Here is a 15,578-nt window from a genome sequence, read left to right as displayed (position 1 = left end):
GGACTCCTTTCTTCCTTTCAGCGTGGAATTAACCTTGATTTGTTCCTATCCTCACTTAGTACTGCACCCACAATACTATAAGCCTCTTGAGTGGAAAAAATGCGTACCAATAAGACATAACTTCAGTGAAATGTATAGCTGCTGGCACAGCAAAAAAGGGACTTAAGAGTTAATGATCCTTGTAGACTACATGTTCGTACATATTCTTTGGCTTCAATAACAAAAGTACAATGGCTGAGGTCTTTATTATAGTTGGCAGCCACCGTCTGAGAGTTCAAGAATTACTACGGACGGACAATAAAACCAGCTGATCAATATATTCCAGAGTTGGAAAGGGGGCAATGAGTTTTAGAGATTAGTACAAGACAGGAAATTCTTAAGTTAATGTTCTATTAAAACCTTGGTGGCAGGAAATGGCTCCCTTCAATATAACCATTAGTAACCCATTTTCAAGACTTGATAGATTTTAACTGTCAGAATGATAAGGGTCGCCACCCAGACGAAACTGTTAGCTTCAGGCTATGTAGCTTTCCAGAGTGGATGTTTCAGCACAGCTATAGACCTGGAGTTCTGCCCCAGTTGAAAAAGTCAGTCCAAAGCCAGTGGAAAATATAAGTCTCTTGTTACGTGTAAGTGAAGTTGGAATTGCGCTAAGCCACAGACAAGCAGAACCAGATGTGTGCATTACATCTTGAACAAGACCGTGCTGCTGTAAGGCTGTTCCCAGACTGTAATTTGTCTTTTCTTCATCATGACTTTAATAATGACGAATTGTGCAGGATTGAACTTGGAATATTCTCTGTAATTCTATGACTTGGTATATTCATTTGATAGCTCTTGGATTTTTAAAGCGCTCCTTCTCGTTCTCATAAGAGGGTTTCCCAATTCTGGGTTTGGGGACGCGCTCACATGCTAGTTTTCATTGCTGCTGAACTTTTTTTTTTACTTCTTCTCGGAGTTTGAAGGTTGCTACCTAAGAAACAAAATGGTTAAAAGGAATTTTCCTAGATGTATGGGAATCGAAAATAGTAGTTCAATTCGGTCTGTGTTTATTGGGTCCTCTGAGGGTCCAGTTATTGAACTGAGTGCTCAGGTGGAGCGAGCAAGCTGAGTAAGCTAGTTTGTGAGGCCCCAGAACCAGAGTTGGGACCCCTGGCATCAGAGATGCCCTTGAGACCATGCTTGCAGTGAGTATTGCTCTGCTTTGTGCAGGGTTATTGTCCTGCTGTTGTTAGCCTTGAATTGCTCGTTATAATATGACAACTCTCCGTCAAACCTCGTTCCCATGTATTGGTCCATAAGGCCAGCAAGGTAAGATCTGCTGCAATACAGGAATTGAACACTGTCCTGTGGGGGTGAAGTCTCACTTGATTCTAATGGCCAGATTCTCATTTTTGTGAACGTCCACTCGAGCATGGGCAGAAACAAAGATTAAAGCACAGTGCTCATACAGTGGGAGTACTTACATAACTAGAAAACAAACCAGATTTTGAAAGGGAGGCATTGGCACACAAGGCTGGTATCTCACAGACTGCAGGGGTTGTTTTCTCTTTTTGCCTGAAAGGGCTACGAAGGTGGTTGTTTCTTTATAACGTGGCAGCATCTTTCGAGATGAAAAGACAGCAGATATGTGCTTTTGGTGAACGGATCCGTTTTAAAACTCGCAACATGACGTAAGAATCACTGCCCGGTAAAACAAATTGTTAAAATAAGGTTGTGCGTCAGTGTGCTGCCAGTATGGATAGGAATTAACTGCTTATGCCGTATGTGTAGGCAGAGAAGACCCGCCCACAGAAGAGAGGTAAATGCACAGTAGGGAAGAGCAATGACTCTCTCCCCCAGTTCTGACAGGGAAAGTAGAAAACCCACTGTTTCTCAACAGTCAGTGAACAGGCGCCTGAAGATTAAATTAAGGCACCCCTGTCTGAGTTGTGTTGTGTTTGGGGAGCACAGTTATTTTAAAGATCATTTGCACAAAACATGAAGTTAGTTTTCTCCTGACCTTGCAGGTTGCTTCGGTTTATAGGTGCAGTCCAAAGGATAATAACACTCGGAAGTCAGTAGGACCGTGTTTAACTGTGAAGGCACCCTTGTTGTATTAGTTACTGAAGGTAGTTAATACTTCGTGGTGTTTTATGCAGCCAGTGCCAGCTGACATATTTACTCCTGCCGTGACTTTAGTACAGAGCCGAATCACTGAACTACACACTAGTAAGGCCGGCACATTGCTGAGCAGTCGCGTCTTCCACATCCAGGCTGTAACAGCCTGAGGAATCATTGAATGTCACCTGGCCAGGAGAGGGCGGCACTGAGCAGGAGACGAGCAGGAGAAGGCTGTGGAGACGGGCTGTATCCTGATCGCCTTGAAACTGCGGATCTGGATGTTTTTGGGGGCTTGTTTTTGTAGAGGCGTCCTCGGAAAGGGGCGATCCGACGCGTGGCTTTGGTTTTATCCGATTGTGTTCAGAGAGGAGATGAACGGGAGCGATGGTGGAATCGCTGTTTTGGACGATTTTGTTTTTCCCGGTAGGAGCCCTTCCCGCAGGCTGGGACGCCAGTGACATTTCCAAAACGTTCACTGAAAACACAGCACAAATGAATGCATATAAATGTATATTAAAATCTACCAGGGTCGTCTTCAAAGCACCGCTAACCCTGGAAGGATTACTCCGTTTGACTTCTATATTGTATATATATATAATGATAACACTATAGTTGTTAATTCTATTGACCAATTCTAGCTGATTGTTGGTTGTTGTGCGTCTGTCAGATTGGAATAGTCTGGTCGCACAAGTGAAGCCCTTTGAATTGAATTGAATTGAATTGAAACTGTGGACCTCAGCCTGACAACCTCCACCTGTATCGCTGCTAAAACCTGTCCGCCTCCGCCCTGGGAGCTGGGCCGAGAGACAGGGCTGCGGCCTGTGCCCCAGTCTTCACCGCTGGTGAAACCCCCCCCCCCCGTCCCTCTCCGCGCTACACGGACGTCGATCGCCTCTTAGGGGCTTCTCAGTCCTGGAGCTGGGCGCCCCACACGCCTGCTTGGTTTCATTCCATCCATCCATGGTCTACCCAGGCCTGCAGGAGAGCCCGAGCCCCCTGCCAGTCAACGGCCACAGGGCAGGGTGCATCCTGGGCAGCGTGAGGATATTGGCAGGGTGTGATCCTCACAGGCTGCCGTACTGCACGGACGACGCAGTTCATGAATATGTAATTAGTATAGAAATGTATGTATGTAGCACAGTAGGTTGTGTGTGTGGTTAATGACCGGCAATAGAGAATATAACAGACAGGACGCCAGTCCATCGCAGGGCACACACACACACACCAGGGACAATTTTCCCAGTTCACCTCCCAGCACGTTTTTGGACTGTGGGAGGAAACCAGAGCGCTCAAAGGAAACCCAGATGAACATGGGGGGGGACGTGCAAACTCCACACAGACAGCACCCTAGGTACTGAACCCAGGCCCCAGCACTGTGAGACAGTGGCGTTAACCCCTGCACCACCACGCCCGCCCTTTGGGACTGATTTTGTAGGAGAGTTTAGAGCTGTCCTACAGCATACAGTATTAAGATATTTATATGTAAAGCATGTCATTGCCCTTGTGCCCATGACAAATCAACTGAACTGGACCTCTCTGAGAGCTCCTGTGGCGAAGTCAGGTTCAGGGGTCAGGGGTCAGGAGTGCAACGGAGCTCGGCAGGAGGCTGCAGCCCAGTCTGGGCCCTCTTCAAAATAGGCCAGATACCAAGAAATCAGGGAATATTTTGCACTGGTAAATACCACCAGGGAGACCAGCACCAGCTGCAACAGTCTGGACTGGACCAATTCAACAAAACATATCCTGGCAGACAGGAATTCCTCAAAACTTCTCAAGTAATTCTATGTAAAACTTTCTTTTTAAAAAAAAAATTGCAGCTCCCACATTTTCATACAGCAACAGGCGTTACCAGTAACCAGCAGCTGAATCTTTCGACCTTACTGCGATGATCAAACCCATCAGCACGCTCAAGAGCCTTCAAGGGTGAGTTGAACTAAGGCAGTCTGAGGAGAGCGGGGCTTAGCTGCTTGCACAGCAGACCCGGCCTCATGCATTTCTTAATGAAAGTCTCGGCTCCGCTGTAGTGTATCCCGATGACGCCGTCCCGGGGGCACCTGCAGGTGACGGGCGCGTCTGGCGTCACAGCCAGGGCCCGCGCCGCTGTTGTAGTCCATGTGTGTTCTCGCGAGGCTTGCGTCCGCTCCGGCTCCCGGCTGCAGGGAGAGAGAGAGAATTGAATTGAGAGAGAGAGAGAAGGAGGCTGTTACAGTAACGCACATAGCGGGGATACTAAGTCGCGCACAGCCGCTGGTATCACGATTTATCGCCCCCCTCCCTCTGTGCCGAAATCACAGACCGCCGCAGGAATATGGTGCGTGTTCTCCAGCCCCTGCTCCGCAATTAGGCACCACCACCCAAACGCGCATTTCCCTTCTCAAAAGCGGGGGCTGGGGCTCAGGGCTCAGGCGCTGGACATCGGAAAGTACTGCCCCTTTACCCTCCTTTTTTTTTTTAAATTTGCATTGATATATTTTGTCTTTTGGCATCGGAACAAAAAAGAAAAAAAAAGTCCATCGGTTCCACATTTCAACAGCCCCAAGCGAACATAAATGGGTGAGTAGAACTTTAATTGAGTGTTATTGGAAATGCACGCTGTTGAGTTCTAATCGAGCCGTGTCGTTGTTTCGAGAAATGAGAATAATGCAAACGATGAAAACTGCCTAGATAATCAATGTTATAAGACGCGTACAGCAGTCCGTTGTAGTACGTCCAACACTTCAGGCTTACAAAGTGGGGGGGGGAACTTTTTCTTTAATTTTGTTAGGGGAAGTACGAGTTAATGGTGAGCTGTCATTTGTCCTGTAGCTATCAAAAGTTTGACTCGTAATGCACTGTAAAGTCGGGGGTTCTAGGTTAGTGTTGGGGCTTTGATTAATTCAAGATGTGGACACGTTTGCAGTTTCCTTTTGCTACTAGTCCGGTTTAAACAGCAGAGAGAACCCGTTTTGATTTCTCCTCGACTAGGGCTTAGCCGAAAACCCGTTATGTCTCTCGCTCTTTGATTAGAGCACCAGCGGTACTGCTGTTAGTGCCTTTTTCTTAGAAAAATGAAAGAAAGGAAAAAACACACACACACTCTGGGCGCTGGGTCGCATCCGAGCTGTAAAAGTGGGTAACGATGTTCTTCAGCTTTGCAGCGAGGGCTTCGGTGGATGTAACTGTTGTTGCTGTATCATCAGCGCACAGGAAGCCAGAAGGGGCCCGGCTGTGGTTCACCGTGTAGGCAGACAGGCGCTGTCCGGGCAGCGAGCTCGTTTTCACCCTCTTTTGGATGCAGTTGAGCTGTAATGTCTAGCAGCGCCTGGAGGTTGCAGGGTCCCGGTCTGTGTCTGACAGATCCGCGAACTCCCTGACTCACTCGTACCAGGGTCGCCTCAGAAAGTCTCAGAAAGGGCTCCCTCTTTCCCCACCCCTGCTGAATTCCTATTAAATATTATTCAACAGTTACCCCTGCTCATCCGGGGTCGATCGGTTAGCTTTTGGCCTTGTTTGGGGGCATCGTTTGGTAACTTGACTACCCAAATTACTCGAGCTCGGTACCTCCACCCCCGCAACCTGTGACCTGCTGTGGTGGGTAGGCGATACCTCGCTAAACCCTTCTCTGCCTGTTCTTCTTACTGCTATTAGAGATGTAGATGTTTCGCCCCCGGCTCTCCTTAATTTTTCAAAGAGGTTTACGTTACGGGGCGCAAGCAAAGGGTTAAGTAATTTCTCGTTTCCTTAGCTACAGAATTGAAGTGTTGGTTCATTAAAGCATATGGAAAGCCACTAGTGCATTTCCCCCAACACAATTTTCTTAAATACCTTTTTTTTTTAATTGCAATGTTGCTTAATAATGTTTTGCTGAACCTGACCTAGTGTTCAGTAGTGTTCTCGACATTCACGTATGTACAGTAAATTAAGTTTAATTTATGTGAGCTTTGGAACCAACGCATTTGTTGCGTGTTAAATATCTCTGTTTATGAAATTGGGGAAGTTCGTCAGATGCTTAGACAGGCGATCAGCACAGACCCAGGCTAATCACAGCCCGCGGGTCCCGGTTCCTGATGGCGTTGTAGAAGTGGCTGTTATCAAGCGGAAAAAATGTTTTTTTTTAACGATTTATTTTAAGGATAGCTCCCTCTGTTTCTCGGCTGTGTAGTTCACCGAGCTGTGGAAATGCGAATCAAGTGCTTTCTCCTTTCTGCGTTGCGTCAGCTGTCAGTGTCGACCGAGTCTCTGGGCTCTTCATCTGCGTTCGGTGATTTTTATCAGCAGGAAATAAATAATCACACTTTCGCCGCTTCTGTCTGCGTCATGGCCCCTTTCTTGAAATAAAATGGCAAGTTTAAGTCCTTTACCCCTGCAGTACACTGCCCTCCGAGTAAAAACTCGTCTGAACCGTCATGCTTTTTCATGAGACGATGTGGAGTCAGCTTCAGGATTACAGTAAATGTCACCACTGTCAGCAGAGAACTTTTTGACTTGCTTTGGTCTTTGTACAGGTGTGTAGAGGTATTCCTAAATAAACCACTTCATGTGTGTATTTCTGACAGCCTTAGCGCAGAGAAACACAGCCCGTCAGCGCGGTGCTGCTATATAAAACTCGTGTTTTCACGCAGTCCAGTGGTGATTAATTCATGCTTAGCAGCTGGTGGAACTCCCAGTCCATCGCATTCACTCTGCTTCTGCACTGCATGATTAAACATCTCCCTCTGGATTCCCAGGCCTTTCTGGATTTTGACAGTTCAGGAGTTGGCGGGGGTGTGGTCGCTTTGAAGTGTCCGCGGGAGGAAGGCAGCTCTCCCTGCCCCTGCTGGGACTCGAACCCGTGACGTCACGTGTGCGACAGCGCGCCGAGCCCCGGTCCACCTGCTCGTGTCCCTTGGTCCGCCCCTGTGTGCGGGACACGCCTGGGTTTGTACTGGGTCTGTCCCAGGAACGGCCTGACGGTTTGCCTCGGTGTCTTTGTCCTCCAGGATGAGTGTGGTCCATTCGTGTACAGCGTGCACTTTGTTTTTTTTGGTCGTTTGTAAGAAACCAAGGTGTTAACATTTTTATAACAGACATGGGCAGTACAGGGTTGAAAAGCACAGGAGGACTTTCAGCCTGGTGCTTTTCTTCGCAGCTCTGCCCGAGCAGGCCCTTCAGCTGCCACGCGTGTGGGCGCTCATCGCAGGGCGAGCTCTGGCCTGCTGTTCCACGCGCGTGCGACGTCTGGTGTGCTCTGCAGCCTTTGGCCCCTTTCACTCACTGCGCCTCCTGCCCCTTCGACCTCCTTGCTTCGGATGAGACTTAAAACCGAGGTGCTGACTCACTGTAGTCATTACAAATCCCACAGTGTTTCTCAGAAAGAGTAGGGGTGTTACCCCGGTGTCCTGGCCAAATTTCCCCCTGGTCTTTACCAGTCATGGCCTCCTCATAATCCCCCTCTCTGAACTGGCTTCATCACTCTGTTCTCCTCCCCACTGAGAGCTGGTGTGTGGGGAGTGGACTGTGTGCAATACTGTGTGAATGGCTGCCTCGCATCATCAAGGTGGATGCTGCACACTGGTGGGGGTGGAGGGGCGTCCCCATTACCTGTACACTGCTTTGAATGGAGTGTCCAGAAAAGTGATGGATAAACGTAAGGAATTATTTTTATGACCCTCTGCCAGTGCTGGCTGGTCTGCTGCACTGGTTTCCCGTAGGTCGATGCTGTGGTAATATCCGTGCCACGCTGTGTTAAACAGAGTGCCTCACAGCCAGGGTTGGCCTCCTCAGGGATGGTACTCTTGTCAAACACCAGCGCGCTTTGCTTATGGATGGAAAACACTTAGGCTTGCACGGGGAGCTTTCTTTCTCTCCTCTGCTGCTGCTCAGAGAAATTATTGTCAGTGAGAAAAAGCCGCTTGAGTTTGGACACCCACATTTTTCATTACCATGTCTCTCTCTCTCTCTCGCTGTCGGAATGCAAAAGTGGTTTGGAGGGTTTTTAGTGTGGAAAGCTGACATTTGCAGCGTTTATGTTGTTTTTTTTTCTTTCTGGGAAACTACTGTACTGTGCTGCCTTTGTGCTGTACTGAGCTGTGGAGCTGCTCTTTATCTGAGAAAACAAACCCAGCCCCCCCGGCTGATAAACTCCTCAAAGACCTTACTGAACCTGAAAGATGGAGGAAAAAAAACACTGGGTGAATTTCCTCGGTGGCTCTCCGTGTTGCACAACAACATCGTTTGCTGTGTGCCTCTTTTGCATATTTCCCAACCACAAAATCTCAGTCCTTTGCCGTGAATCCGGGGGTGAACGGTTTCTCCACACCAGGAAGGGGAGCGTGAGCGAGTTGTGAAAGCACGGCTTCGTCTTGTGACAGCGTCTTGTCCTTGGCCATGGGCAGGACCTGCTGGTGGGTGTGCATGGAGTGGCCTCCAGAGGGCGCTGCTGAGAGCCCAGGCTGGGGGGTGCTGGTCCCATGTGCTCCGCTGCCCAGTTTCCTGCAGGTTCATAATGGCAGGTCATGACGTCCATCGGTCTCCAGGAGGTTGCTCTGTGGGCTTTTTATTTGCCTGATGTCTGTGCCGAGAGCGATGTATTGGGGAAACTCGGGGGGTGTGTGGGGAAAGAGTCGGGGTGATGGTGCAGGACGGTCTGCTGCTGTACCATGTTGAACCAGCTCGTAGAGCTGAGCTGTCGTTCTCCAAAGTGCTCTGTGACAAACCTGCGAAGGGCACGATAGCAATGATGGGCTGACTGAATCCCAGTGGCTCGGCGGGCTTTCTGATGCAGGGTGGGGGGGGTGTTCGAGTGCCTGTCATCACTTTGGGGGAGGGTCACCGCTGTTTGGGGTTCGCACCCCTTACTGCCCGTGCTGGACTGCACCTCGGGGTGGCATGGCTGAGCGCCGGTGCGTTTGGCTGACAACCAACTCTGTTTTTGCCATCGTTCTCCCGAGGCGATGGGGGTCCTCCAGTAGCCAGGCACTCCTGTGGGGCGAAGGGTTTGATTCTGGAAAATCCGAATGGGTTTTTTTTGTTTTGCTGAAGAGCTACAGTGTGTTCGTGCTGACATGACTGCAGCCCTTGTCAAAGCAGAGCTGCAGGGGGAAGAAGACACAGAGCCTTGTCTTACCTGCCAGCCAGTTGCCTGCAGCTCTGATCAGGACACTTGTTAAGACTGACCGCTAAGCAGAGGATTTACTGTACTACTGTGGCAGCGCTTGGCTGTATGACCATGATCTCTCAGCTTATTACCCTCAGTGTTGGTTTGTACTTTGGCTTTTTTGTTCAGCAAGTAATACGGCCATGAAGGCCCTTTTTAAATTATTTTTTTCTTTTTTTGTGGTTATCGTCGGTGTTTTTAAAATATCCAGATCGCTTCAGATAACCTGTACCATTGACTGAGCATGTTGTGAAATGTATCTTAACAAATATATAAGCCACATCCAAAGAGAGGAAGAGGTTCTGTGATTCAGCAAGAGGACTTTTTCAGTCCTTCCAGAACTATAGAATTGAAGTCTGGAACAGGTTATCCGGGGGCCCTCTGGGATCCTTCAGGAAATGGCTTTCTGGAATTAATTGGCTCCTGGCAGCCAGATGATTGAGGTGTCTGGATTGCCTTCTGCAAGTTAGTCGCCTTTTTGTCCTCGTTTTCAGACTCTTGCAGATCCACGTCCTTCGTACCTCCTTAGTGAGGCAACGCTTATAACGTCTTTATCTGCACCACACCGCATGATGCAGGAACGTGCATAAAAAAACATGCAACAAAACACAGTTTCACAGAAAACTACCAGGCCTACTGTGTGCATGTGCAGAAAGTCCCTGTCAGATCTAATTTCCTTAATGGAGTCTTCCATCATTTCCACCTGACTCCTGTCTACCTGGTAAGTTCTGCTCTTAGCTTTTAACAGGAACTGTGTCCTTTTGAGCCATTACGAATAATTGCAGACCTGCAATGACATTTGCACAAGTACTTGCATTGTGCTTGTTTTACTGTGTTGTGTAGAGACGACGAATTCCGGTGGTGTTTTTTTTTATCCTCATTCAAGTAAAGCGTTACTGTAGAAGGCAGATAATTCTTGATCGTGTGGGTTTTGTGCTTGTACATACAGTATCTCTGCATACAGAATCGCATGTATTTTAATAGACCTGGTTGTCTAGAGCCTGTGTGATACAGCAAACAGGCTTGTAGCGGATCTGTAGGTTATTCTCTGTTCCAGCAGGCAGGAGGTATGAGTGGGAGTTTGTGATTTCGGTCTGATTGTTGCCATGCCTGTCCCCTACGCAGGTCGCCTTCCTTATTGCCCATTAGAATGTGTAATCATGGCCCACCTGGAATTTAAACAGAAACGCCTTGGTGCAATCGGACTTTATCGCAGCTCTCTCCTGCCCTGCGAGTTCCACTCAACCAGCACAAACAGTTCAACCAGCACAAACATCGCTCAGAAACTAGGCTGCCTGCTTCGGCGCTGTACCTGAGAGCTCCAGGTTCCTTGAGTAGTATGTGGGCCTGTTGACCAAAGTCTGCAGTGTTAGTGTAGTTTTTTCTACACTTTTGTTGTATTGCAGTTTATTGCGTTTATTGCATTTTTAAAATCCACCTCTGGATTTGTTGGGGGAAGAAGAGCCTTGAGTAAAACTTACATTTGAGGGGAGGCAGAATCATTCCAGAAAATTAAGTCCTCCACCCCCCCAGTGTTAAGTATGCAGTGCTGTGTCATTTGCCCTTAGTTCTGGTTGGTGATTGGCCGGCCCTATGTGCTGCTCCGAGTTCTGGTTGGTGATTGGCCGGCCCTATGTGCTGCTCCGAGTTCTGGTTGGTGATTGGCCGGCCCTGTGTGCTGCTCCGAGTTCTGGTTGGTGATTGGCCGGCCCTGTGTGTTGCCCCGAGTTCTGGTTGGTGATTGGCCAGCCCTGTCTGCTGCCCTGAGTTCTCGTCGGTGATTGGCTGACCCTAGCACTAGGTGTCTGCTGTCTGGCTGGCATCACGCTCAGCAGTCGGTGAGACTCGAGCATCTCTGCTGTAACCCCAGGAAGGCATTGTGAACAGCAGAAAAATGAGTCATGAGTTGACTCATTTCTGAACAGGTGGAAACTGTTTCTTCAGCATTAGCTGTGCAGCCTTTTGCACCGTTCGCTGCATCGGTTAAGCGAATTGGAAAATCAATGAGGCTGTGCAGAGCCGCCTGCCTGGCCTCTGTCCGGCCCCCTGTGGCCTGACGCGTGAGCCCACCTTACCAGTTTCACCAGTCCTGACGAGGAGGATTTTGACACACCAGTATTTGAATACCTTGTCCCTTTGCTGTAACCTTGATGCACGTCTGTTATGAAAAGCTCAGAAGGTCCTAGAAGCTTTAGTTGTGTGAAAGATGGTCATTTGAAAGGTTTAAATATATTAGTTGAAGCTGTTAAAGATGTTTTGCAGTTTACATGCTTCAGAAAACATGTTGAATGTGTATTTCTGTGATGGTTCCTCTCTCTCCGTGAACATGACTTTTTCGTGTCATCAGAGCGCCGCTGGCCTCACAGCTCCGCCTGGGTGCTGGTGGAGGGCGTGGCTGGATAGCGCTGGAGTGGCATGTGGACATCTGCACGCACACACACACACTCACACACACACGTGAGGCTGCAGGCCGGGGGGGTGCCCTCGCAAGCCTTCCAGCCTGAAAGAAGAGGCACTCTTTGTGCTGGGATGCCAGTACCGAACTGGACCGATCCGGCCCGAACCCCTCCAGGCTTAACACTCCAGCCCCAGGGCCAAATGAGCAGTGCGCTCACGGTTCTGACAATTCTGCTAAAACAAATCTCCGGAGCCTCTCCCTCTTCTGCCGTTGATCGAATAAGAAATGTTCTGCTGGTAATTAACAGGCGCGTCCCAAGGCTCTCCGTCATTAAATATCACCTAACGAAGGATCCCCGTGTGCTGATGGATGGCTCTTTCTGAGGAGGTGACGCCTGCTGTTGTGGAGTTTCTTTATCAAGTGTGTTTAAAACCTGCCTGTTGCTGTGCCCAGCAGGATTTCGGCATCTGCTGTTGTAAAGCCCATCTCATTGTGCCGTTTTCCGGTGTCCCGTTTTCGTTTTCTCCTGTTCGTTCTGTTTTTGCTGGTCAGAGCCGGAGTCTCCCCCTTACTCAAGCCACTCTTCCAGTTGTCTCCCTCTTGCATACCTTCACTTCCAAAGCCCCACCAGCGGTTCCCTTTTTTTTTGGCTTGCTTGTGCATCTCAGGCGTCTTTCCCCTGGCAGACGGAAGAATTCGGATGCCAGAAGAGTCCTGGGCTCACAAGGAGAGCTCTCAGCCCAAGCGGAGGTCACGTAGCGAGCTGCGTCCTGAAACAAGGACTGGATTTAAAGTCAGAACAGCGTGCTCAGTGTTGCCCAGTGACGGTCTGTACTGATGTGTGAAGTGATGTCTGTGGGAGAGTGTTGTTAGGGTACTGCAGCCCCAGAGCTGCGACAGCGAGGGTCCGGGGCAGGACTGCGTCTTCCCGAACGCAGGGGGCTGTGTTTTCACTAAGTGAAGGTGTTCCTGCATTATTTCCCAATGTGTTAGGGATGTGTTTGCACAGCTGTATAATAAATGTCAACGTTTTTCCTCGTTTGTCCTCACCACCATCCTGGTCGATTTCTTTTTTTAAATGGTGAAACGAAGACCGAGCTGTCTCTGGACTGTGCAGACTAGACTCTCTTTGCTCCCCGCCGCCACACACGCAGTACTGCTCCCTCATTCACTTTGCTGTAATCTTGCTTCACCGAACCCACAGCTAGTGCAGATATTCGCTGTGCACGCAGGCGTTTAGCCTCAAGGGTAGAGCCGGAGACGCTCAGGAGACCTCACCCTGGCTCCCCTGCGCCAGTACAGGCTGATCTGCGTGACCTTCACTCTCACCACGAAGGGAGGAGAGAGACGCCCTTTTGATCGCGGAAAGCACCGAAACTACGCTGCCCAAGCTGTAAATGTCCGAGAGTACATCGGTGGCGTTCGGTAATGCTTTGGTACCTGTGAAATAAAAAAGAACCTCCGGTACGTCTCTGCTGCCTCGGGGAGGTGTTTGTGAAGCTGCGAAGGGCTTTGGTGGTGCAGGCGGGCTGAGAAAAGTCACACCGTCGCACACAGCTCCTCGACTGACAGCTCCAGCTCAGCTGCCAGCTTCTCCGCCATTACTTCTTTTTTTACATTGCCTTGTTTCTCGGTTCTGTGCCTGTCCCCGAGGTGAGAGAAGCACAGTATTGAAGCTCCACCCCCCGAGTCTGTGCTATTCCTGGTTCAGAAGTATTGGAGCTGCAGGCCCTTCTCCCGGCTCCTCGGAGGGGGTGTTGGGGCGGCCATTCCGGCTGCGGTCTGTTTCTGTCAGCGAGGTCAGACCTGCTGCAGCTTCACATCTTTCTGCGGCTTCCTTCCCCCCTCTCGTGTCGGTGTTTCTGTGAAGTTGAGAGGTGGTGGCATCGCGACTGTGAGGACTCAGAACGCCCTTGCTGTGGGCTTCGGGCACCCGCCTCGACCCCGTGTTGTGTGGCGGGAGACTGCTCCTCGAGCAGCAGGCGTTTATGCATCGGCGTCATTCAGATGCTGAACTCGTTACAGAGGCTTAGAAATCCTGGTTACAGTGGCTCAATTACAACACAACCCCCCTCCTGCCTTCAAACTGTAAATATAAATATGATACATGTAATGTTATATATTCAATATTTGTATGGAATTTGCTGTGATGTATTGATGGTTTGTCCAGGATCCATTTCAAATCAGTACTGACTAAGACACAAGTCTCCTCAGCTTAGCAGTGTTCACGGTGTGAAGAGATTTGATAGAAAATCTGTCTGGAACTAATAAATAGCAGGAATTTAAAAAAGGGTATATGATGGAGATTTTTATTTTTTAATATCCAGTTCTGCCCAGGAGTTACTTTTTGAGTGAAGATACTGTTACTGTTTGAAATAATTAAACTCCCCTCACAAGCTTCCCGGAGTTTCTTGTAAACCAATATATACTGTACACTATAGCAGGAACTACGTACTCTGTAGAAGAATCTACATCGTGCTGCAAGACGAGGAAGTGATTTACTGGTATTTCAGCTTACATTGCCCCTTCAATATTGAACTGTACCTTCCAGCAGCTCTGCAGTGGAAGTAGACATACAGTACAGTAAACCTCATTGTGCTGCAGCCTAATTCTGCCTCATGACATTGCTAAGGAGAGATCCATGTGCCTAAAACCTTCAGACACAAAAGCAATATGATGACTGATCAACAGCAATTAACATCATTTCATCAATGTGTCAATAAATAACACTTAAGATGGGCTTTTCTCATGAGGCAGGAATAAATGAGCATGATGCATTTTAGCTGGCACAGACAGTACAGACAGCATCCCATGAAGACCCAGGTCCTGTTGTGGAGTTTCCCCAGTAGGCATGATCTGTTCGTTCTGTGCAGAGCAGTTTTTTTTTGTTGTCTGAAAGAGTTTGAAATCCTGCTAGGAAAAAAAAACAAAACAATGAGAAACTCAAGAGGTGACCCCGTGACTGTGTCTTAATTGGTTTTTTTAATTGTTTTTCATTTCCCCATTATTTTCTCTGCTTCTGCTCCATTACCAAAGCTGGCGGTGGGGGTGCTTGCCCTGTGGCCTGCTGCACTGGGCTGCAGGGAGTCTGCTCGGCGGCGGTAATTGATACTGAAACGGGAGCCTAGTCCTCGTTCATGAACGTTTGCTGCCGGCCAGTTCAGGCCCGAGTTTTTCAGGACGTCTCATTACCACTGAGCTTCCGCGAGATGACTTAATTATGAGAGAACGAGCCCAACACGGCTCATTTTTTGTTTAATGTCAGCTGCTGAGTGGCTGAGCCGGATTTACCGCGGGGCAGCAGAGCTGCCGAATTTGGGAGCGAGGAGATCTCACCCTGCCTTTGGAGCCCCGTCGGTACTGGCTAGTCCAGAGTCTGCGACGCGAGGCCGGGGTTAGGGCATGTTCAGCTGATGTGTATAATAAAGAGCCGATCTCCTAGGCTTGCCCAGACTGAGCCAGCGGTGCTGTCAGAGGGTCATAATTACTCTTAATTATCCCCTGGGAAGCCGCTCAGCTCAGCACTGTAAGTGCACTCGCAGCATTTCTGTTCTCAGAAGTGATGATGCTGCAGAGAGACCTCATCGGATCTGCCTGCCCCAGGGCGAGGTGAGGGTTTTTATTAGGACCCCCCGGAGGACGCCAGACCCCCGTTAGGTTTGGAGGGGTCGCACGTGTGACCCCAGCGCGGCTCATGGTTTAACCCTTTCCCTTCAGCGGAAACCAGTCGACCAGACGGCCGCAGCTGGTCCAGCGCCGGGCTGGCATTCCTTCTCCGGGAGGGTGCCGTAGCGGCCACCCACGGAGCGAGAGTCCCCCCACACCCCACACCCCACACCCCACACCCCACACCCCACACGGGCCCAGCCGCTGTTCTCGCGTAAATCTACACCCAGCCGCGTCTGCATTGTACCGGGGGAAATTAAAAAAAAAACACAGCTGAAGCTTCTCTTCCGTTTTTCT

At 49.4% G+C, this 15,578-nt stretch overlaps 1 protein-coding gene across 4 annotated transcripts in view; it reads left to right on the top strand.

Moving 5' to 3' along the window:
- The first annotated feature begins 4,282 nt into the window (after positions 1-4,282).
- sh3kbp1 (SH3-domain kinase binding protein 1) overlaps positions 4,283-15,578 on the top strand; it is a 72,410-nt gene continuing 61,114 nt past the window's right edge. For all 4 annotated transcript variants that reach the window (XM_069189891.1, XM_069189893.1, XM_069189892.1 and 1 more), the window contains exon 1: positions 4,283-4,656. In XM_069189891.1, coding sequence (XP_069045992.1) covers positions 4,653-4,656 — 4 coding nt within the window. In that variant the 5' untranslated portion in view covers positions 4,283-4,652. The remainder of the gene's footprint in view (positions 4,657-15,578) is intronic.

This window comes from Lepisosteus oculatus, chromosome 5 (assembly GCF_040954835.1).
Source record: "Lepisosteus oculatus isolate fLepOcu1 chromosome 5, fLepOcu1.hap2, whole genome shotgun sequence".
Classification (NCBI taxonomy): Eukaryota; Metazoa; Chordata; class Actinopteri; order Semionotiformes; family Lepisosteidae; genus Lepisosteus; species Lepisosteus oculatus.
The sequence above is the reverse complement of the archived record's forward strand: the minus strand, read 5'-3'. Positions and strand labels throughout refer to the sequence as shown.